Source organism: Pagrus pagrus (genome assembly GCF_965226575.1).
Source record: "Pagrus pagrus genome assembly, chromosome: 24".
NCBI classification, from domain to species: domain Eukaryota; kingdom Metazoa; phylum Chordata; class Actinopteri; order Spariformes; family Sparidae; genus Pagrus; species Pagrus pagrus.
In genome coordinates, this window is record NC_140206.1 from 19,540,829 (window position 1) to 19,565,965 (window position 25,137).

Consider the following 25,137-nt stretch of genomic DNA (forward strand, 5'->3'; position numbering starts at 1 on the left):
ATATCCCGCCCCTTCCCCCCAAAAGCAAATCATGTGCCTTATCACAGTCAAACTGGTACACATATCAGCCAATCATGTTATTGCACTGACGCCAGCACACAGTTGAGTTTAACGATAAAATAAATAATAAAAAGATAAATTGACGTGCGTTTGTTCAAGTGCTCTGGTGGGATGAACTGATGGTGTCAGGTTGCAGCGCTCTGGATTGAGCCATAAACGAAGTTGGTGTCATGAAACTGCATGCATGTGTAGAAGAATTATAACCTATGGGAACAAATGCCTCTGATAGGGTTTTTTTTTTCCATCTCTACACATTCTTTCAGATAGGGGCCTGTTCTTGTTAGGCCTAAATAACTGCCAGGGAGTGTTGCAAAGATGGCTGCCGAGTGGCAAAACTTTAATACCACCTCTCTCCAATGTAGCTTGCAACGACTGTCTGCACTTCTCTGTTAACCGTTGGCTTTTCAGGGTTTTTTATCCATTAGTCTAGCTGCAACGGGTCAGGTCACACTGCTGCAACTTTCCCCTGCAACGTTCTAAAACGGTTTTGTTGTGTCTCAAATCTTTGGTATGAACTAAGCTTAAGAATCTCAAAGTTTGTAGTTAGGCATTATGGAGCAGATTCAGGCTGTAAAATGCATTCTGGACAAAGTTCAATATCAAATAGGCTGGAATAGATTCAAATGCATATGGTGTGTGTGTGTGTGTGTGTGTGTGTGTGTGTGTGTGTGTGTGTGTGTGTGTGTGTGTGTACCATATGTGAGCTTGAGATGACTTCTATGCAACAACAGACAGAGGCAATGAACACGAAAGGTTTATATGATATGAACTACCATGCAATCAAAGTCATCTAAATGTTTAATTAACTGATATATTAAGTTGATGGTTAGTGGCTTAGTATGTTGTTTGATTTGGCAGCAGTGACATTCTAACTACAGCATACATGCATGTACATTGCTGTTGTTAGATTGACTGCAGGGACTCAATCTTATCTTCTGATATAAATAAATTCTAGTTCACAGCAATGAAATGAAAACAACAAACAAGCCTGTTGTTTTTAAGAGCTAGACTTTTCATTGTTCAATGTGGAATTTGGCAACACAGGAAAGAAGAAAGTCAAAGCAATAAAGTGGATTTAATTGGATTAAGGGGACAGAGAAAGAAAAGGAGAGAAAGATAGAAAACATGAGTTATGGGGGGTGGGGGGTGGGGGGGTAGAGAGAGAACCTGACAGAATAAAGAGAGTTTCCACTGACTTCGGCTAAAGCTGAAGAGTCAAAACCATATGCTAGTCATAGTGTTGTGTGTGTGTGTGTGTGTGTGTGTGTGTGTGTGTGTGTGTGTGTGTGTGTGGGTGTGTGTGTGTGTGTGTGTGTGTGTGTGTGTGTGTGTGTGTGTGTGTGCATGTGTGTGTGTGTGTGTGTGTTTGTGACAGAGAGAGCGAGAGATAGAGAGAGAGAGAGAGAGAGAGAGAGAGAGTGTGTGTGTGTGTGTGTGTGTGTGTGTGTGTGTGTGTGTGTGTTAGGTGGGCAGGGCTTAGCTGGTGGAAAACTGCTCAGACTGGGATCCTGCTGCTCAGATAGCAGGCTCCCCAGGACAAACGGAGAGTAGACAGGCAGAATGAGGAAGACAGGTACAGACGGAGACAGAGGAAGACAGGCAGAGACAAAAAACAGAGAAGATAAGAGGAGAGAATAAGGAAGATTAGTCAGAAGGAGAGAGGATAAAATAGCAGGATCTGAGACACTGTGTGTTATAATATATATATATATATATATATATATAATATAATACTACAAACTTGCTCTTACGTACAATACTGTATAACAGTCAACAGACCAATCAGTACCAGAGGAATGCTCCTGCCCTCTGCTTAAAAGAGGCTAGCAAAGTTTGGTTGTGTCCCATTATACTTAAAGGGAGAGTTCCCCCCAAAATCAAAAATACATATTTTTCCTCTTACCTGTGGTGCTATTTATCCATCTAGATTGTTTTGGTGTGATTTGCCAAGTTTTGGAGATATTGCTGTAGAGATGTCTGCCTTCTCTCAAATACATATAGTGGCACTCGGCTTGTAGCAAAAATTTACATTTGAAAAACTCAACAGCAATGTCTCTTCCCAAAATCATGACCCCGGTTACTAAAGATAACCACCGACCTTGTTGTTAGCAGTTTGATGTAGGATCCATTTTTCCTTTGAGTGAATTACACTGTATCACTGTGCAGAAGGAAGCATGTATCTACTGATGGATGAGAGGCTCAAGCTTGTGACAACACAGTATGTAAACATACTGAGCATCCTCCTCAGCTGATCTGTAACATTAGCTAGCTCCGTGAGTTAGCCTCGACAAGTACTGTAGTCCACACGTTGGGAAAAAAAACTTTCTACATGAAACTGCTCACAACAAGGTCTGTGGATTATCTTCAGTAACTAGGTCATGAGGGACATGAGAGACATAGTCATTGCTATTGAGTTTTTAACATATATTTTTTGGTGCTTGCAAGCCAAGTGTCATCTACTTCCATTATACTGGAGAGTAGGCAGACATCTCTGCAGCCAATATCTTCAATGGATGGATGGATGGATTTTTGATTTGGGCTTGAAATGCTCTTTCAATGATGGAAAAACATAGATTTCAAATAAAATGCATTTTTTAACATTTCAACGTGTATCTATAATTCAACATAAATCTTGAAAGCAACTATTCACATGAAATAAACCTTCATTTTCAAACAGTTCAGGTTATTCTGAAAAAGAAAATGTGGAATGCATCCATATTTGAAGATACATTGAGCCATTCAGATAAATGAAAGTAAGATTTTTGGCCTAGGACTGACAGGGTCGATCATATCACATATTACATGAAAGAATGTGGATTTAGCCAATCTAATTGATAGACAGCACACAGGGTTAGACTGTACAAAAAATAATATATAAGACAGAAAATTGAGCCAACAAGACAGCTAATGTGGCAAACAACCAGACTAAACATCAGCAGCAGAGTTTTGCTTGGCTGTACTTATTTTCAGGAGGTACACAGTAAGATTGTAAAGAACAAATGAATATAAAATCTAGTGAAGCCTTTAAATGAATAGGATGACCTACCAGACTCTTGGTCCATTTTGATTGACAAAGCTGGGCTCTGAGGGGCAGAGTCTTCACTCAATGAGTAGCTGTGCTCTGCTTGAATATCTGTGAGATTCAAAAACACTTTTTTAGACATGGAAAACATAACATAACAAACATACTATGCCGGACATAGTTTAAGTGTCCATTGTGTAAATTTTCCTTACAGCTTTATTCAGGCATTCAGGATGTTACAGAGAGAGCAACAATATTTAGCAAATGGTGCATGAGTCATATCACTGCTGGACAATTACAATGAGTAACTAAAAAATGTGTATTTCCTGCAAAAATACAGTGTTAATGCTGACAACTGAAGTGATTTCGGAAAAACTGCTGAATAAACTGGAAAATTAATGCCTGAAATGCATGAAGCTAAAATGCCTTGCACTACACTTCACACCCTCATGTAGAAGTTGTAGAAGTGGAAGCAGTAGTACAAGTAGTCATAGTAGTAGTAGTACAAGTAGTAGTAGTAGTAGTAAGAGAAGTACTAGTACAAGAAGTAGTAATCGTAGAAGTAGTGGTACAGTAGTAGTATTAGTAGAAGTACTAATAGTAGTAGTACAAGTAGCAGTAGCAGTAGTAGTAGTAGTGGTAGTAGTAGAACTATTAGCTGAACGTATGCTGACGCAGTAGCAGAACAAAAGTTGAACATTTCCCCATAAGAATAAATGGGGAAAAATTTGCAGAAAAAGCTGAATATTTCAAAAGGCTGAAAAGGCAGAAAGGTTTAAGTAAGTAGTAAGTAAGAAAGTAATAGGCTGAATCAGCTTATAAGGCTGAACATATTGATAGCTGAATGGTTTGTCTAGCTGAACATATGCTGAAGCAGTAGCAGAACGAAAGTTGAACATTTTCCCATAAGAATTTATGAGCAAAATTTTAATTACATAGAAAAACACTTCCCATACTCCTGCCAGTCTTGAAAAAACTGTAAGGGTTATGGCCAAAGTATTTATACAGTGAGTAACAGGAGACATTGCTGAACTCTGTGATGTCTTTTTTTTTTTATTTCTGTAGAGTGAAAAATGAGGGAGTTACAGTGAGTGACAAAACTGGTACTGTCTGCTTTCCTCCAGAAATGTAGGCTGAAAATTAACATTGTGGCTTATGGGAGAGTTGCTGGAGTGCTTGTCGCTCTAGGGCTTCTACAGCCAAGAGTGTAAGTCCTACATCTGAAATAAGACCATTGGCTGAAAGACGACAAAATTAAAAAAGTTGTTTTATCTAAAAGTTGTCTATGTGAAGTAAAAGATATGGGATCTAAATCAAGCTGAAGATGATTTTTTTCAATGATGAACGATGAAATGAAGTTTTTCCAGCTGCTCCCAACTCTAGGGGCTCTGTAGCGCTGAACATTAATTCATGACAAAACATTTGAAGAGGGGCGAAAAAAAACTTAAAACTGAAACTGTCATAATTTCAAAACTGTAAAAGATTTTGAAAAGCTGAATACAAGCGGAATAGTTCAAAGTCTTGTAACTTCTTCAAAGTTGAAATGTCGTCTGTCTTGAAACTATGAAGGAGAAGAAGGGTTTGAAAGTGGGGTGGGTTTGAAGAGGATTTGAAGATTTCTCTACTTACTTCCATTGTATTTTTTTTTTTTTTTTTGAAAAAGCTGAATATTTGAAAAAGCTGAAAAGATAGGAAGGCTGAAGGTTTCTCTAGCTAAACGTATGCTGAAGCTTTAGCAGAACGAAATTGGAAAAAAATATGAAAGGGCACTATTGAAGACCCATCACTAACTCTAGCTCTGCTAATTCAGTTCCAAACACTTTTCCTTTCCTATAACTACTTCACAATAAAAGCCCCCCATTATTTGGTCATTTAAAAGCTTTTATTAAGAAGCAGTTTCGCAGGAAATGTTTCATGTTTCAGTAGTAACTTAACATGACGTCTGTAACAGGATAGGACTTCCGGGTCGCTGCTCGTGCCGTCGACCGGTTAGCTCGTAGAGTAGTTGATTTGTATGGTTTTGTATATTTTGTGTAATATTCGTGAGTGTTTTCGTTCATCTGTGGACGTACATGTTGTCTGCCGCGCTAGACACCAACCGACTGGTATAACAGCATCTGGCTGCCTTTTTTTCCTTTCTTTTAAACTTTCAAACTCGCATGAGCATCTTCGCCGGCTCCGCCATTGTTTGTCGTTCTTTGTTTGTGTTTAAACTGCCGGCTTTCTGGTCGCTGTTTCTACTGCTGGATTACTTCATGCTGCCTGGAAAATTTTGATCTCAGCATGGACACCCAAGGCCTTCCTGGACTCGGTTTTTCTGCTTTTCTGGCTGTCTGTGGAGGTTATCTCAGCTGACTACAGCGATCTCAATCTTCTCGACGGGCTGCGAGTCACCTACATCCGAGACTTTCTGCTGCGGCTCGCCTCACTTCACCCCCATCAAGGCATTACTACAGACACGTTTCCTGAGGAGATACAACAGGACAACTCTTCGGAAAAAGGGGACTCAAATTCCAACAAAAACAAGGTAACCAGGAGGGGAAAGAAAAAGGGTGGAATTAGGGCCAGACTTAAGAGAAGAGAAATGTAAACACCGGGAGCTCGTTGAAAAGCAAAACAGACGAGCTGCAAACCAACGTTAACCACATGCATGAATACTGGACTGCCTCCATTCTTACATTTACGAAGACGTGGTTAAAAAAAAACGACAGTGATGACATGTTGCACATTGAAGGCTTCACCAAGACACTGAACTCACTGGGAAACAACATGGCGGCGGTGTGTGTCTCCGCCCTTTCTACCTACCAGGGGAGTTCCCACAGTGGTTTTTCATCCTGGTTTACATTCACCCCATGCTTCGATCCACAGACTGGGATAACATTCTTGCCCCCTCCAGCAACATCAGTGAGCAAGTGGACACGGTGTCTTCAAACACTACTTAATACTTTTGTGTGGATAACATCGTTCACTCCAAAAAAGTAATAATCTTCCAAAACAATAAACCCTGGATAACCAGGGAACTCAAAGTCATTCTCGAAAAAAAGAAAAGAGTATTCTTCACCGGCATGTGAAAAAAAGGAGGTAAACAGAGAGGTAAAGCGCACCATAAAAAATGCCAAGCTGAAGTATAAGAACAAGGTGGAGGGAAATTTTACACGAGGGAGCCTCCGCTCAGCTTGGCAGGGGATTAAGAACATGGCCGCTGCGAACACTGCTTCCTCCACCCACAGGACAATCCAGGTGGCGGGCAGCAGCCCAGCAGCCCAGCATCCCTCTCCTCCCTCAAGCCTGCAGCAGCTGAATTCTCCTTCAACATGGAGGGAGGTGGTGAGAGCCCTCACCAGGAGGACCATGGAGAACACAGCATCTGGCCCAGACAACATCAGTGGCCGTGTCCTGCGGTGCTGTGCAGAGCAGCTGGGGGGCGTGTTTCAGCTCCTGTTTCAATGATCTATGGACAGCGGCACAGTTCCCCAGCTATGGCAGCACTCCACAGTGGTCCCCATCCCCAAGAAAAGCTCAGTCAAAGCTCTGAACGACCTTAGGCCTGTGGCTCTCACCTCTCTCGTGATGAAGGTTATGGAGAGGGTCATAAAGAGACACATCATCACGGTAACTGACCCACTGATGGACCCTCTCCAGTTCGCGTACCGTGCAGGCGGAAGGGTTGATGATGCCAAAACACTCATCATGGACACAAACACCTGGAACACCCCAACACCACAGCAGGACTCAGATCCTAGCAGAGAATCTCTCCACCCGCTTCCAACTGAACGACCATCTGATCCTGTGGATTACAGACTTCCTGACCAATAGATCACAGAGGGTGCTGGTCAATAACACCTTCTCGGACATCTCGGTGACCTCTACAGGTTCCCCTCAGGGCCTGTGTCCTCTGACCTCTGCTCTTCTTTACACCAATGACTGCAGGTCCACCCATCCAGACTGTCATCTGGTTAAGTACGCGGATGACACAGTTCTCCTGTCCCTGCTCTAAGGCCCCTCACATCACCACAGCTCAGTGCTGCATGAGTTTGTGGAGTGGTGTGATAAATCGCGGAGAAGACCAAAGAGATGGTGGTGACCTTTTCCAGCAAGCAGAGGGAGCTGGCTGCAGCTGCCGTCAGACATGAGTTGAGTATTGATTTGACAACACTTGTTTGGGAGAAATGGTGCTTGTTACAGGTGGGCTACAGTTGCGAGTGGTCAACCTGCTTGGAGGTGGGGCAATTACCCACAAACTGTGTTTTTTTGTGCTCAACTCTGTACAGTAAAACTGATAATGGAAAAGCAAATCAAGTTTGGCTCTTCCAGAAGTGCTAGTGAAAAAATTCCCAGGATGTTATATACCCAATTTGGTGTTGATTGAATCACATTTGACAAAGTAGGTGTCACTTTACTGTTTTTCAGTTTATGCTAATTAGCACAAAGTGCATCATCAGGTCCCTTTGGACCCCTTGACTTTTTTATAAAGCACTTTGAGCTGGAATTGTGTGTCCAATTTCAAGTTGATCAGACTTACTGTGCTTGGGCTTTGACCTTTCAAAAATTGCATTTGTAATAGCGCCACCATGTGGCCAATTTCAGCATTTGCATGGCATCACCCTAATGATATGCAGTTGGCATGAAATATGAAAACAGCCTGTAGAGAGGTAGTGCTGGTCTGATTTACACTGTGGAAGGAGTTTTGTTAAGCTATTTTACCTCATTGCACAGGGGACAAAACCACATGAACATGAAAAGACTCTTCTTTACAACTTAAAATTACCCACAAACCGTGTTTTTTTTTGTGTATTTAACTGATTTTAACTGAACTGAACTCAAGCCTATCAGCGCTGACATTCACACTGATGTCATGATGTTAACGTCACTGATGTCCAGAGATTCATGAAAAACAGTTGGAGAGGATAATTATCACTAATCGTGGCCATTTGAGTACACCCAGAGCTGTACAATAACACATCTATTCGTAACGAGAGAGGACAAAAAAGGAGCTGGTGTGGAGGATTGTGAGTGAGGAAGTGGTAAGTTATGGAAATATGTCTCAGCACTGCATAGCCCTGATCGTTCTGAACTCCATTGAGGGAACAAGCATTTTTAAAGTTGTTTTGCGTGTCTAGCCGTCAGACCTGACGAAGCATGAATTCAAGCTTTTTACAAGGTGGCACTATGATGTTGTTATTTCTGTGTCCTATTGATCCATTTATTGCAGTCAGATCAAAGCAAAATCTCTTTGTTTTGGGTTCTTACCGATCTGGTGAAACAGATTAATTTAATCTATGTCTACTCTCTGGTCACACTTAATAATTATTGATTTTAACACACCTGTTAAGAAACTGCCACTCACCAGAGACAGATGGACAGGAGTTCCGCAGCTGAGAACTGGGCACCGGTCAGCCTCAGGTAGTGCTGGCAGCTGCAATCATCCAGTGCCAGCTCAGTGAAATTCACCGAGCTGGGTGCCACTCGAGTAACACGAATAGAAATTAGTAATCCAACAATCAAACTTGCGCGAGTAACGCAACGCAAATACTTTCTTCACGTTTGGTCTGACACCATAAGGGGTAACTCAACCTACTGTTCACATTAAGGTGAGTTTACAGGTCTTATGTAGTACTACAGTAACATTAGAGAGAAAGAGACAGAGTGTGACGTCTCCCCAAAACTCAGCCACTGACTGCGTCTGAAATTCCTTACCAACATACTGGGTTAGGGTTAGGGGGATCAAAACCCAAACTCAAAATTCCCAATCAGTTTAAAATACAGCCACCTCTAAGGGCGTTGTATGCCAGGAAAGGGCAGTACATATAAATCTTGGTGTTTTCCATTATATTTATTCTTATAGCACTAGGTTGATGAGCAGGGACAGCTAAATAAAGCAGTTCACTTCATAAGGTATTGTATTTTACAGATATGTATAGTAACAGCATGAGAAGACATGCTCCGTTGTAATAGAGTTTGTCCATAGAGGACACTGTTGCAGTAATCCAGTCTGGAAGTGATGAATGTGTGGATGAGAGTTTCTGCAGCTGTGAAGGAGAGGGACAAAGGCGGACAATGTTTTTGAGGTGAAAGAGGCTGTTTTGGTGATGTTTTTTACGTGTTGTTCGACAGAGGGTTTGGTCAAAGATGACACCTTAGAATCTGAGGGGAGTGGAGTGCAGTGGAGCCATCAATGGTGAGGGAGAAGTTATGGGTGGATTTTGTGTGAGTTTTAGGTCCAATAATGATTTATCACAGTTGAGTTTGAGGATGTTGGTTTGAAGCCAGGATGTTATCTCCATGACATAGCCTGTCAGGGTTGAGTGAGTGGCAGTAGTGATTTCTTTGGTGGAAATGTAGAGCTGGATGTTGTCTGTGAAGCAATGGAACTCAAGTCCATGACGGCTGATTATGTGTCCAAGGGGGAGCATGTACAGGATGAAGAGGACGGGGCCGAGAACTGAACCTTGGGGAACTCCTCCGGAGAGGGGAGCAGTGGGGGATTTGCAGTTATTGATGCTGTTGAATTGGTCTCTTACAGTGAGGTAAGATTTGAGCCAGGAAAGGGCGGTGCAGGTGATATTAAAAGTGGATTGAAGGTGGGTGAGAAGGGTGGAATGGTTGGTGGTGTTGAAAGCCATACTGAGGTCAAGCAGGATGAGAATGTTGATGTTGCCAGTATCAGAGGAGAGGAGAAGGTTGTTTGTTATTTTGAGTAGAGCTTTTTCAGTACTGTGTTTGGATCGGGCACCGTACTGGAATGATTAGTAGAGATTATTGGCTGTGAGGTGGGTCCTGAGTCAGGAAGCAACAGCGCGTTCCAGTATTTTGAACAGAAAGGGGAAGTTGGAAATTCATCTGTAGTTGTTTGGGATGTCAGGGTTTAGTCCAGGTTTTTTTAAAATGGGGTAACAGCAGCCAGTTTGAGAGAGCATAGGCTGGAGCCAGTGGATAGGGAGGAGTTTACTGTTGTGATAATGAGTGGGGATTGGGTGGGAAGGCAGGCCTTGACATGTCTGGAGGGAATTAAAGGGGGGTAAGTGAGGGGAGGGGTGAAGGAGTGGCCTGGTTGTTGATGATGGTGTCTATTTTTGTTTGGAAGAATGACAGGAAGGAGGTGCATTTGTTGATCGTGAAGGATTGGGAACCATTGTCCAGAGGGTTGAGGAGTGTCTTTATTGTGGAGAATAGTTCTTTGGGGTTTCCGGGACCTGACTGTATGAGTTGAGAGTATTAGATGGATCTGGCGCAGGAGAGGGCATCTTTATAGTGTTGCAGGTGGTCTTTGTAGGCTTGGGTGTGTACAGTGAGACCTGTTTTATTGCAGAGTCTTTCCAGTTGATGGGCACGTGTTAACTCAGCTTCGCATTTATGTAATGAGTTACAATTGTGAAATGCAATTATTATTCATGATTAATATAGAGAGCAAATTTTTTACATGCAAACATATTTTAGTCATTATCTCCTCAGACATAAAGTTCCTCCCTCCAGTTATTTTGTGGAAGTCTTGGCTTCCCTGATATGGACACCAATTTGTCTCAAATGATGTGTGCCATGTCAAGTAGTGCTGCATTTTGATCTCTCTGGCAGCTTTGATGCCAAAACTTTGGCATTTTTGGGCCTACAAGAATTTCAAAGCTAGAGAGACAGAGGTTTGGAGAAGGTTCTTGAGAATTTTTATTGGAAGGAACAGTGATCTAACCCCTGTTGCATTTATATTGACTGCAGTGCTAGGCTTTTTAATTAATTATTTGTATACAGTGTTTTCTTTTATTTCAATACTGTAAGAAGCTGTGACAAAAGTGTCCTTCAGAATAAAAGAGGAGCTGACCTGGGCTGCTGTCTATGTCCATGTGTAAAAGCGAAGGTCTGTCTGCCATTAGGGGTCGCTCTAATAGGTGGTCGTCAAAGAAACTGCTGAATAATTCACTGCTGAAGTCGTCCATCTGGTCACCTGAGAAAGGCTGGAAAACATGAAGAGAAACACAGAGACAGAAATAGTTATTTTATTCAGCAAAATAATGCTATTTCATGGATTCATAAATTCTGTATCCTTTAACAGTTAGTCAGTCACCACCTAAAATAAAGTAATGACTAGAGACTGGTACAACACAGACTGTGTATCATCAGTCTTACCTGCTATTCCCAAAAGGACACAAATCTGGTGAATTTGAATTTGTCAGGTAAACTGTAACTAATTTTACTTTTGTGGGTGTGAAAATGCTCCTATTTCTTCTAAAAAAAAAAGAATACCGGTGTTTATCTATCGTGAGTCTCATTCATCTTGTCCGGCGCAGCTTCTGTACTGCAATTGGCTGTGAGGGAGACTCACGTGAACGCGGAGCGTGCCTCCAGGCATATACAGCATAGTGACTGTTTAGACTGTAAAAATGTACTAAATGATATTGTTTCGAGTAAACTCTGGATGTCGCCACTTCAGGACACTTGGATTGCAGCGGACGAGCAGTATGGAGGAATATTACAAAGTTTTTGTGTAGTTATATGGACCTTTTCCTCTCGAACGCCATTAAAGCTCGTTATATGGATGCAGATGTTTCCAGCTGCACTTTGAGGAATAAGAAACTACACCAGACTTCTCATCAGCATGAGGGTGAGTCGATAATGACTGAATTTCATTCTAGAGTGAACTATTCCTTTAATCCTCGACGACAGACTATCCTGTACCCCCAACATCACTGCTGTGGCCCGATCCTGCAGATTGGCCCTCTACAACATCCACAGGATCCAGTCTTTCCTCACAAAGGACGCAACCCAACTCCTGGTCCAATCGCTGGTCATCTCCCACCTGGACTACTGCAACTCGCTCTTGGCTGGACTCCCAGCCTCTGCAACTAAACCGTTGCAACGTATCCAGAATGCTGGAGCGCACTTCAATTTAATCTACCCAAATTCTCCCATGTGACCCCCCTCCTCTGTGACCTCCACTGGCTTCCTGTCCAAGAAGATGGTACTGGCCTTCAAGGCCCTCAACGGAACTGCACCCATCTACCTCCAAACACTGGTCAGACCACACGCCCCAGCGTGAGCACTTCGCTCCACTACATCAGCTGGCCAGCTGGTACCGCCATCGCTGAGAGCAAACAAAGGCCGCTCAGCGAAGTCACGATGCTCCTCTGTTCTGGCGCCTCAGTGGTGGAAGGAACTCCCGACCAATGTCAGGACAGAAGAGTCACTCGCCATCTTCCGCAAAAGACTCAAGACTCACTTGTTCAGACTTCACCTCAACCCCACATAGCATCATTCTTACTTTATCGACAGATATGTTGTGGTTTCTTTCTTGTGACAAATGTACTTACTGTAAGTCGCTTTGGACAAAAGCATCTGCTAAATGCCCTTAATGTAAATGTAAATTTAGACTGATTTAGTCATGGGTGTGTTTTGGGCAGGACATAAATGAAACCATTCCGAGTATCAGCTCCCATTCCCTTTTAGAGCCAAGTGGGCCAAGACCTGGCACAAACTAACAGTGGCACTTGTCTTTGTTGAGCGACAGGGATGTGGTCATCGGCTGCTGGACCCTCTACCCCGCCATTTCACAATCATCTGTCCCATCAACAACTCTGTTTGACTGCATATAAAAAAATACACGTATTTAACTGAGGAGGAGGAGGAACGCTGTTGCATTTCCCTCTTTGTGTTTGCAATTCTCAGTTCGTGGATCAGGCAGGACAACATAAAAAGTATCATCCTGATCAAAAGCGGGTGGTATGAGAGGGGAGAAATACATCCTTAATTAGGAAAATATTACTGACATTACCTGCATCGATCCTCCAGCAGCAGAAACAATATGTGTATCTCTACATTAACAAATGCATTTGCATGAAACAGCTGATAAACGTCTTTGTTTAATACTTCTGACTCGCCGACAGGATCGGTTACTATGTCATGTTAATGTTCTGTGTTCTTTAACACATTGAAAGGTCACACACACCATCCAGATTCATACAGTAAAATAGTTTGGTGTAAAGCAGCTGTCCTGATAATTCCTGAGATCCTGTCTAAACATCTGTATTTCAGAAGCTTAAAATTTAATTCTGTTTCTTTTGGAAAGTTTATGACTACAGCTTTTAGTTTTCCTGCATAAATGTGTGTTAGATCCCAAGTATACCCCTGTCCAGGAGTTACTGGACCAGACTTGTGGTAACTCATGACCCCGCCCAAAGTCCCCAAATTTCCTCAAAGTCCAAACTTCATGCCAGCAGAGTGAACAAAAGAACTCCAATGTCCAAATTACAATCCACAGGTGGTTAGTAAAAATGGTTAATCCTCCTTGTGCTCTGTTATCCTTGGATCCAACTGCGAATCTCTTGAAGTCCATTCTACGATGATAGGCTGCTCACATACTCCGTCTTGTTGCTATGCCAACAGCGGCGCATGGCGATGCAGCAGCGAGTGTCTCCTCCAAATCACACAATTTTTTTTCGTTTTTTAACTGTTATTTTTTCAGCTTTATTGCACGTATCGCCTATGGCATAAATACTGTCATCAGCATTAGAGAAGAAGGCAGATGTTTTGGATTAATTGCAGCGGACTTTGAGTCCATCATGGGCAGCAAGTACGCCCCAGGGAGGAGAGGGGAGAGATCCAGGATAAAAGCCATGCTACTCCACCACACTGTGCATGTATGTCATGTCAGGGTAAAAAAGGCAAGCTGTACCCATGGCAATAACTTAGCATAGTACAAACTCAATGTTCCAGCTTACATGAACTGGGTCTGGCTACAGTTTAGTTCAGACATAAAAAAATGAACACCTGTTGAGTACGGGTCAGACTCCGTTACTACTCTATCTGACTCGTTCGGGTTCAGACTGAAAGATGCGGCCCAAACTTCACTCTACTACTACAGTTTGTATTTGTGGGTGTAATAATAAGTGAATGTGAGTGAAAAGTTGAGGTTTCTGCAAAACTGATGACTATGGTAATTCTTCAAACCTGGAAACAAGTACTCTGCAACCAGTAATTTTTTTCATACTGATCAATGTGCAGATTAAAGTCTCAATGTCACATCACGTCACGTCACGTCACAAATGCACCGGAAACAGTTGAGAAAACAGCAATAGACCAATTGTGAAAGAAGCGGCTGTAAAACGGTGGGTAAATTATTTTATATTTTCATACCCGGGAAGTTTTTGGCTTCAAAACACCACTGAGCAGCTTTCATAAGAATGAACGGGGCTCCGCCTCCAACACTATATCCAGTAATAAAACATGCTTGAATAGACCACATCCCAAATTCCTTCCTTATTTATACGCCACCACCAAATGTTGATAACGCATCATCACTTCGCACAGCGGAATTTAGCGTGTTCACCCAGGTCTTACGTTAAGATCAAAGCTGAGCCAAGGTGATAAATACCCGTGTCTACTGCAGAGTCAATTGACCCGGGTGTAAATGCCGATTTTACACATTCCCTTTGCACACAAAAGCCTGATCTTAGCGGGTTTAAGTGGGATGTTTGAGCAGTGGAAAAAGGGTAACAGATTCATCCTCAGTCAGGATAAATGAGTCACTGAGCTGAGAGATGATGTTCTGGAAGCCTGGAACATCATGGTGCTCTGATTTCACTGGTTTACACAAACAGACAATATGAGTCACCCTGTCTTGAGAAAACATGCACAAAGCAGTACAGAAGCACACACACAAACACACACACACACACACACACACACACACACACACACACACAGATGGATTTGTTGGAACCAATCAACTGTACTCAACTCTGTTTTGAGGCTTCTCAGACAGACAGTGACTGTAATAACTTGATTTTATTAATGACAAATACAGAAATTGATTAACATGTTTTATTCCTGGAAATTAGCTTAAGATCTTCTCAAAAACGGGATAATAAATGCAGAACTTCTGCATATAACAATAACAATTGGTAGACGGGAATGGGAATGGAAGGAATGGTAGACGGGTGTGTAGTGACAAACCAACACTCCTATCAGCTCTACTGAGCTTTATTATGTAAGGAGTGCAAATGGTTTCAAACATTTTAGTGCATGGTTCTATAATAATATGCAAAAGTCTGTCAGGTGGTACTTACACCCAAACATTAACAAATAGGATTGGATTTGCTGGAAAATGTGTGTTTGGCTTTTATTTGCTTGGCTTTTTTTAATTATATGCACACATCAAAGTTTTAATGCTTATAGTAGCATCCATCACTGTAGCTGAAATGCACTGAGGAGTTTGTTTCAACAGGCCAAGTTGAAGGATTTTACAGGAGTATACTGAAGGCATTCCTGGGAATCATTGTTAATGTGTATACTGTAGGTTTTGCATTATTTCTAAATTCTGCAAGTCAAGTTTTGTGTCTGCATTTGTGACAGGAGGTCAAGGGATTCTGTGGGACACATGCAGCTGTCTAGTAAAAGCATGTGAAGTAAGCACACACACACACTCACACACAGAGGATGGACATACATACATATATACATACATATGGTGGGTAAAAAAACAGAAGCACATGATGACTGCTGATGTTTTGAATTGCAACTCTGAACTGTGTTTATTTTTTGGGGAAAAAATATCTTACTGAAAAACAGCACAAAAAAGATGAAAATCATGAAATCAAACCTAATTTCTTATCCTATTTATGGCTGGCACATTTTAAGCAATAGCCATTCCATGCATTTCACTCTCCTAACTAACCCCTAACCCTACAGTTCTGTATTAGAACTGTATAAAGTTACTGCTAATTCAAACTAAACATTTACTACTGTTGCTGCTAAACATTAAAAGCATTCAACTGGTGGGTGGCTTTTAATTGTGACGCAGTAATAGGAAAGCACTCAAGGCGATCATTAATCAAAAATGCTTCTACAAAACAAGACATGGTCATTCAGCATATTGTGTTGCCAGATTAGGGCTGCGATAAATGATTATTACCATTATTTATTATGCTGTCCATTTCTTTCTTGATTAATTGAATAGTTGAATAGTTAATAGTAAAATGTTGATCAGTACTTCCCAATGTCCAAGGTGACATCCTCAAATGTTTTGTTTTGTCGACAACCTAAAGATATTCATTTCACTGTTATAGAGAAGTAAAGAAACCAAAATAATTCACATTTAGCTGAAAGCTGAAACTAGTCGATTAATATATAAATTGTTGCAGCTCTACAGGTAATTATACATTTTAATTACATTTTTTAAATGTCCAACTCCTCAGCAAGGTTACCAACTTTGCTGTTGTGTGGAGAACTCCCTCTGTCTTGTGCAATATGGAATCAGATCACAGTTGCTCACGGCATGATAGAAAAAGGCAAGTTATTGCCTTTTTTATTAAAAGAATGTGTCTGTTTGGCTACACTGTTAACAGATAAATCGATATCTGTTCTGTTGTATTTATGACTAATGAATGAAATGTTAATAATTATAACTAAACAGAGTTTAGAAGCTCAGATGGGAAACAAAAGACTATTATTATTTAACGTTTAAATAAAAATCTCCAATGGAACTAATGTATTGGTGGCTGCAGGACTTGTGTCTCTGGTTGTATGGTGGCTCTCATATGTGCAGGGTGGTGACTGCACAACCAGAGGTGCACTAATAGAGTTGGAAAGAAAAAAATCAAGAGATTTCATATTTACTCAAGGAACCATATTTGCAATTGAACATGATCTCAAGGCTCAAAGAGCTCACTACAACTGCTCAACAAAGTGTATGCATACACTTTTTCTTTCACACACAAGTGAACTACTCATTCATTCACAAACAAACCCACCACATAAAGAATTAGTAATACTGACAGAGCAGCACTACATATTGTCCCTCCCTTTAAATTATCCTGACACTTACCCTTTAACTCTGCTCCATTGGGGAATATGTCACATTTAAACTGGGCTACTCAAAAATACACAGTATTCCAATTGGAGAAAAGTGGGTGAAACAGGTGTTGGGAGATAATTAAGACAATTTAGCACAACTTAAAATTAGCTCTAGTGACTGCATTAAATCAACTGTGTAAGCTTTTATGTGTTTCTCTTCCAGCAATGCTCAAGTATTATTATAAAGAATTTGACTGAAGTTTGGTAGTTCCAGCAGTAGACCTTTAGTTTATATTGAGCTACATTTGCAGTGCTTACGTTCTGTATTTAGTTCCAATAGTTATAGCAATGTAGTGAACCTATTTTGCAATACTTTTTTCAGGGTATTGTTCAGATAACTTTGTGTATGCACAACACATAAATTTGCATACACATTCTTTTCTTCAGATTTATAAAGTTGTGTGTATGTCTGATCCTTTTTTTAAATCTCAATTATTGTGGAAACGGGCGCACTTCATTCCCACTCCCACATTTATCTATAAATGAATGTAAAAATGCCCTTAAACATCTGTATATCGACACTTGTGCCTCTTCCACCAATCATTAGACCTAAAAGAAAGAACAGAAAATATGAGGCACAGTGCAGTTTCAATGTGTTATTGATAACATTCAGCCGCTAAATGTGGCATTCCATCACCCTCCTTCCATTGTATTCACGTTACAACACTATTGTTTAAATTGAATCATCTGCCCCCTCAAGTGGTTGCCAGTTTGTGCACTAGCTAACGTTGATAATGCTAGCTAACATTGCCACCATATAGTCACATACCGCACCATCAGACACCGCCCCAGCAAAAGCCACGTTGTAACACCACGCTGTCACACCACGCTGTCACGCAATGTAATGCCAACCACCACCACAATTTAATTCTCAACCTCTAGGAAACACCGAACAGCAGACATAAATCGATAGCAAATGTCACTGTTTCATTATTGTCTGCTGGACAACTCTATAGCACAGCTTTGAAACACAGACATAAAATACAGTGGAAGCTGTTATTGTTGTTATTAGGACAGGAAGCTTAATGAGCCCAGAGTGGTTCAGTGTCAGACTGCTGGTGATGGAACAGCTGCAGTCAGTGTGAACAGAGCAACAGAGGTCTGGACCTTTCATTACCTGAACCATCTCTGCTGGGAAAAGAATCACATTAGGGAGGAAAACTGTGTTAAAAAGCAGTTGGCAGTTTTTACAGCTTATTTCAGTGGTGGTGTGTCATTAAGAGGGATGGGGCTGACATGTAAACCACACAGGGAAGGAGCTGGGAAAGACAGTCACAAGGAGTAATTATAAAAGCAGAGAGTGACTCTGTTATGCCTGTAATTAACAGTGTTGAGTCTCAACATACAGTGGCTTGCGAAAGTATTCACCCTCCTTGACATTCTTTCTATTTTGTTGCCTTACAACCTGGAATTTAAAGGAATTTGGGGGGGTTGTATCATTTGATTCACACAAGATAACTACAACTTTGAAGATGCAAAATATTTTTTTATTCCGAAACAAAGAAGAAATAACAAAAAAAACAGAAAACCTGAGTGTGCATAACTCCCGGACTCCAGGACATTTAACTGTTTCTCCTTAAACCACTGGAGTGTTGCATTAGCAGTCTGCTTAGGGTCATTGTCCTGCAAACAGGTTTCCATCAAGAATTTCTCTGTATTTAGCGCCATCCATCTTTCCTTCAATTCTGACCAGTCCCTGCCGCTGAAAAACATCCCCACAGGATGGTGTTCTCAGCATGATGAGAGGTGTTAGGTTTGCGCCAGACATAGCTTTGTCCTTGATGGCCAAAAAGTTCAATTTTAGTCTCATCTGACCAGAGAACCTTCTTCCATGTGTTTGGGGAGTCTCCAATATGCCTTTTGGTGAACTCCAAATGTGCTGCCTTATTTTTTTTAAGCAATGACTTTTTTCTGGCCACTCTTCCATAAAGCCCAACTCTGTGGCGTGTACGGCTTAAAGTGGTCCTATGGACAGATACTCCAATCTCTGCAGTAGAGCTGCCCAGCTACTTCAGGGTTATCTTTGGCCTCTTGGTTGCTTCACTGATTAATGCCCTTCTTGCCCGGTCCGTGAGTTTAGGTGGGCGGCCCTCTCTTGGCAGGTTTGTTGTAGTGGCATAATCTTTCCATTTTTTTAATAATAGATTTGATGGTGCTACATGGGATGTTCAAAGTTTGGGATATTTTTTTATAACCCAACCCTGTACTTCTCCGCAACTTTACCTCTGACCTGTTTGGAGAGCTCCTTGGTCTTCAAGGTGTCACTTGCTTGGTGGTAGCCCTTGCTTAGTGGTGTTGCACTGGTGTTGACTCTGTGGCCTGTCAGAACAGGTGCATATATACTGAGATTATGTTACACTTAGATTGCCCACAAGTGGATCTTATTTAACTAATTATGTGGCTTCTGAAGGTAATGGATGGGGCTGCATAGCAAAGGGGGTGAATACATATGCGTGCACCACTTTTTATTTTTTAGAATTATTTAAAACAAGTTTTTTTTTTAATTTTATTTCACTTCAACAAATTGGAGTATTTTGAGTAGGTTCATTACATAAAATCAAAATCAAAATCCATTTAAATTCCAGGTTGTAAGGCAACAAAATAGAAAGAATGCCAAAGGGGGTGAATACTTTCGCAAGGCACTGTATCTCTCTCCTCGCCTTTAATTTGGATGCCTTACTGGTTCAGGTGAAACGAGCAGTAAAGGCCAGATTACCAACATGGGTCTGTACGTAAATAATGCTGCTTTCATGTGCTATGGTACAGATGGTATTTTCCACTTGTGATCTGGTATTTACCAGTGCGTTGTGTTCATGTGCTTTTGTTGTTGTACAGAGAAAATAAAGATGGTGGACACAGATTCAGGCTTGTTACTTGGGTAAAACAATCTTTGATTGCCTAGTTCATCTCTCACAGCAAGAAGATGAATTATCAAAACTCAAACGGTAAATATTACAGAAATAATAATGGAGAAAAATACCATAACGGTATTTTAAAAACTGACACCGAGTATCAACGCATCATATTACAATTGTCAATGGAGCAACACTTTATAGACTACAAAAACTATCCACTAACAGTAGCAAAACACGATTTGTAGTGTACTGCTTACCTTTAACGAATCTTCCGTTGCTTGCCGCCATGTTGAAAAGTTGAAAGGTTATCTCATCTCGGCAACTTGGGCATCAAAAAATTCTACGAGTTGCCCAGTGGAAAATACCACATGAGAGGGTGTTCATGTGCACTTTTCACGTCGTCTTTTGGTATTTACCATAAATACCATAGCACATGAAGGCAGCATTAGAGCCAAACTGCTTGTCTATCGATCAGCTACAGCAGTCATTCCCTTAACCTAGTTAACATCATACAGCTAATTAATCACATGCTCGTAGACTATTAAGAGTATTTAGTTGCCCTGATGCAATGATAATAAAAATCACTTGAATAAACTTGACTGACAGACACATTTAATGTCATTATGGCAAGAATACTGCAGTGGAAACCATTGTAAACTGTTACAGGCCAAAGGGAAAATGCACTGAAAAGATGTTGATGTTAACTTGTGTCTTTACTGATTAAACGGTTATTCAAGTAAGAAAAAGGAAACCAAATTATGTTGAAAGCAAAAAATATATTTATGATCAGCAGATACAGTGTTTCCCATTAATTAACTAGACTCTGGCAGCCCACCAAAGTCTTATTTGCCCTGCCATAGTCTCATAATGCCCTGAAAATATTTATTACTTCTCATAATGACTGCACTGAAGATCTCTAATGTTTTACCCTACTGTTAGAAAAGTGTCTTTCACTCCGTCAGTCTCAAGCTCTCTCTCACACACAAATACTCTGGTCCAAGGCTCCTTTGAAATACGCCACCTCTCCCTCATATATCAAACTGGGTTCAATGTTTTCAGCTTCAATGAGGTGGAACTATCTTTCTGGTCATGAAAAGAAAAAAAACATGAGAAAGGCTTACAGCTTATAAGGTAAACGTATAAGGTTAGGCTGCCTGTTTAGTTTACAGTCCATTTCCCTTTAGTCTGTCTGTCTGTCTTTCTTGCCAACCTAGCTGGTCAGTGTAGTTCTAGGTCTTTGTTTTATTTGCCAATTGGAGCCATTCCAAAGCAGTTAGACATCCCATGATTAACTGTGCAAACAATTGTTGTTTATAAAGTGCATGGCCCAGTTGTGTCATGGCCAAGATCAGGAAGAAAACACAAACTATCACCTGCCGCTGAGAGAAAATTGGTCAAACCAAAAACCACCAAAAATGGATTAGTAGCTGCTGGAAGACAGGTGAGTCAGTGTCCACAGTCAAGTGTGTTTTGCATTGCCATGGGCTGAGAGGCTACCGTGCATAAAGAAACCCTTGCTCCACACGCAGCACCTCAAAGCTCGACTGAAGTTTGCTACTGATCACATGGACAAAGAAAAAACCTTCTGGAGAAAAACTCTGTAGTCAGATGAAACAATGACCACAATGACCAGCATTATGGTTGGAGGAGAGAAGGTGAGGCCTTTCACCCGAAAAGAACACCATACCTACTGTCAAGCAGGGTGGTGGCAGTATTATGCTGCGGGGCTGTTTTGCTGCCAGTGGATCTGGTGCTCTAAAGAAATTAAATAAAATAATGAAGAACGAGGAAAGTCTCCAAATTCTTCAGGAAAACCTCAAATCATCAGCCAGAAGATTGGATCTTGAGTGTTCCAACAGGACAATGATCACCAACAAATATCAAAAGTGAAAAAGGAATGGCTAAATCAGGCTAGAATTGAGGTTTTGGAATGGCCTTTCCAAAGTCCTGACTTGAACCCCATTGAGAACTGTGCTGAAAAAACAAGTCTGTGCCAGGAAGCTAAGAAATGTAGTTGAACTTCACCGCTTCTGTCAATATGAGTGGTTAAACATACAACCTGAGGATTACCAGAAGCTTGGGGATGGCTATCAAAAGCACCTAATTAAGATGAAAATGGCAAAATGATATTTAACCTGAATTACTGTATGTTATTACTGTACTCTATAAAAGCACAGCAGGCATCCGCAACATTCAGTTCTCCTGATATGCTCCCACAAATGGGTTTTTGTGTCTCTGTTGTGATGGTCTCTGGCCACATGTGAAAACAAAATGCTTTTGTCACACATGATGACCAATAAAGTTACAATCCCACATTTAATGGGCTAACGTTAACACCTAACGTTACACTATTAGAAGGGATGCCTTCCTCCTTCGCATCAGCGGCTTACCAGTGTCTAAATTTAATTATTATTTATCAAGAAAGCTATTAGTTTAAAGTTATTGGTAATGTGTGAATGCCCTCGAGGGGACCAATTTTATAACAATAACATGATGATAGTGGCATTGGCAATGCATAAGCCTGTGCTTACAGTGGAGAGGTACATAATAAATATGTATCCATTTGTGCATTAAAAATGTTAATATTATTCGAATATTTAAAAAATAATGAATGAAATTCAAATGGGATTATAGAGGAAGATTGACAGCACTAATGTGAGTGATGCACATAATGACAAATTTAAGTTAGACCTGGAAACTTTAGCCATATGCCATTAGCAATATGTGCTTGGGTTAGCATAACAAGCTGACATTGTACCGTGAAAGAGTTATGGATACAAAGAGGACTCTGTTGGCTCCTCTTTTGTATGATATGTGAATGGCAAGACATTGAAGATGCTTGACAAATGTATTATACATTTCAATTTTTTTTTTCTTCTGTAGACCAAACCATGACTTCTATTCCAGGGTATTTCATTCATATAAATCAAATTCACAACTATTTCTGAGACTCAGATGTAAGGATTCCTGTTTTAAATCAGGCCATTTTTTTGTGGGGAGGGAGTCATGCTATGCGGGGTCGAGGTGAAGTCTGAACAAGTGAGTCTTGAGTCTTTTGCGGAAAATAGCGAGTGATTCTGCTGTCCTGACATTGGTCGGGAGTTCGTTCCACCACTGGGGCACCAGAGCAGAGAAGAGTCATGACTTTGCTGAGTGGCCTTTGTTTGCTCTTAGCGATAGCGGTACCAACCGGCCAGCTGATGTAGTAGAGCGAAGTGCTCACGCTGGGGCGTGTGGTCTGACCAGTGTTTGGAATACTGTGACGTCCTCGATAGTGACTTACAGGTCCATGTGAGGGCAGTCTTTCCCCGGGATGAAGAGGAGTTCAGTTTTACTAAGGTTGAGCTTGAGATGATGCACAGTTGTCCAAGCATTCCGAGATGCACGTGGCAACGTGGGTATTAAAGGATGGGGGAATGGAGGAGCGAAGAGAACATGGAGAATAGTTTCCTGGGGTTGGAGGCAGAGGAGTTGATCTTTGACAGGTAGAAGGCAGATTTGGCTGCTGAAACAGTTGATGTGAAGTCAGACAGGAGGTGGTGGTAGTGAGCAAGGTCATCAGGATGCTGTGATTTTTTCCATTTTCTCTCTGCTGCTCGTAACACCGATCTGTTGGTTCGCAGTGATTCAGACAGCCAGGGAGCGGGGGGGAGATGATCGTGCTGGTCGGGAGGTGAGGGGACAGAGAGCGTTTAAAGAGGAGGAGAGGGAGGATAACAGAGTCGAGGAGGCTTCCTCGGTGGACAGTAGAGAGAATTGTTCTGTGGATGGTAGTGAGGAGAGAACAATTGAGGAGGGAGTGGAGGGAGAGAGGGATTTCAGGTTGCAGCGGGTGGTGACCGTGCAAGGTGTAGGGGCAAGGAAAGTGGTGGACTTAAAGGGGAGAGAGAAAGCGACAAAGTGGTGGTCGCGGGGTAACAGAGAGTGCCGAGGAACTACAGGACCTTGTGAAGACAAGGTCAAGTTGGTTCCCGGCCCGGTGGGTGGGTGGAGAGGGGGAGAGTGTGAGGTCAAATGTGGAGAAGAAGCTGATGAATTCAGATGAGTGCAGCTTCTCTGGTTGGATGTTGAAGTCACCCAGGACGAGTGGTGTGCCATCATCAGGGGAGCAGCTTAGGAGGGCGTCCATCTCATCATAGAAGTCGCAGAGAGGACCGGGAGGCAGATAGATGACCACAATGTTGAGCTTGAAAGGAAGGGTGACAGAGACAGCCTGGAATTCAAATGCAGATCTGGGTAGGTGGTCGAGGGTAAGGACCTGGTAGGACCACGTGGGTGAGATGAGGAGTCCAGTTCCTCCTCCTCGATCTGTTTGTCTCGGGTAGTGTGAGAATGAGTAGGCAGTTGAGAGGGCAGCTGGAGTGGCAGTGTTTTCTGGCGTGATCCAGGTCTCCGTAAGGGCCAGGAAGTGGAGTCTGCAGGGAGGCATAGGCTGAAATGGTATCCGTCTTCTTGACTGCAGACTGGCAATTTCATAGCCCCCCTAGTACTTCAAGTTCAGTACCGGTGGAGAATGTTGGGTAACAGAGATTGGCTGGGTTACAGCCTCAAGCAATGGGTCTCCGGTGAAATCTTCTCCGGTTAGATGTCCTGACTGGGATTGGGTAGGACTCATGGCTGTGATCTGTGGTGGACAGTGAGTTACTTGGACTCAGTAATATAAGTTACTTATATGAGTAAATATAAGTTTGCTTCTGATGTTGTTTCCCTTTGTTGAACTCATTCCATTACAGTTTCTGAAAAGATCCCAACACTTTATATCATCTGGGAAATTATAAGAGTAGAGCAGCAATGGTTATTCATTTAATCAACTGACAGAAAATGTATATTTGTATTATTAACTAATAGACAAGCAGGGTTGCAAAAACCTTGATGGTTGCAGCTTCTCACTTGTAGAAAAGGGTTTGATTCTTTTCTTTGTCACACATGATAAACTGAATATCTTTTGGTTTTGGACTGTTGGTTGGACAAAACAGCAGATCTCGGGATGTGGGAAATTATTAACATATTTCCCACAATTTTATAGACAAAATGATTTATGAAAAATGAATCTACAGCTTAATCAAAAATCAGAATAATCATTAGCTACATTATAGCAAAGTAGGTTAAACATGCAAAAACCCTAGTGTAATCTTTTCATTTAAAAAATATTTTAAAAAGAAAAATCTTCATAGTTACTTCATAGTAATAATAAGCAGGTGAAATATATTGTCACTCTTTTACACTCATTTATGATAATACCAGTCCATGTGAAGACTTTTTAACTGACTGGTGTTAAATAAGACATTTAATGTAACAACAACAAAAAAAGACTACATGACCGGCTGAGATGGAGGTTTTATTGCAGTGTAAAATGAAATT

The 25,137-nt window shown here is 41.4% G+C and overlaps 1 protein-coding gene across 2 annotated transcripts in view; it reads right to left on the reverse strand.

The window, feature by feature from the left end:
• The window catches only part of creb3l1 (cAMP responsive element binding protein 3-like 1), a 72,034-nt gene that overhangs the window by 37,235 nt on the left and 9,662 nt on the right, over positions 1–25,137 (reverse strand). For both annotated transcript variants that reach the window (XM_084347537.1, XM_084347536.1), the window contains exons 2-3: positions 10,896–11,028; positions 3,107–3,193 (exon numbers count right to left, since the gene is read on the reverse strand). In XM_084347537.1, coding sequence (XP_084203663.1) covers positions 3,107–3,193; positions 10,896–11,028 — 220 coding nt within the window. The remainder of the gene's footprint in view (positions 1–3,106; positions 3,194–10,895; positions 11,029–25,137) is intronic.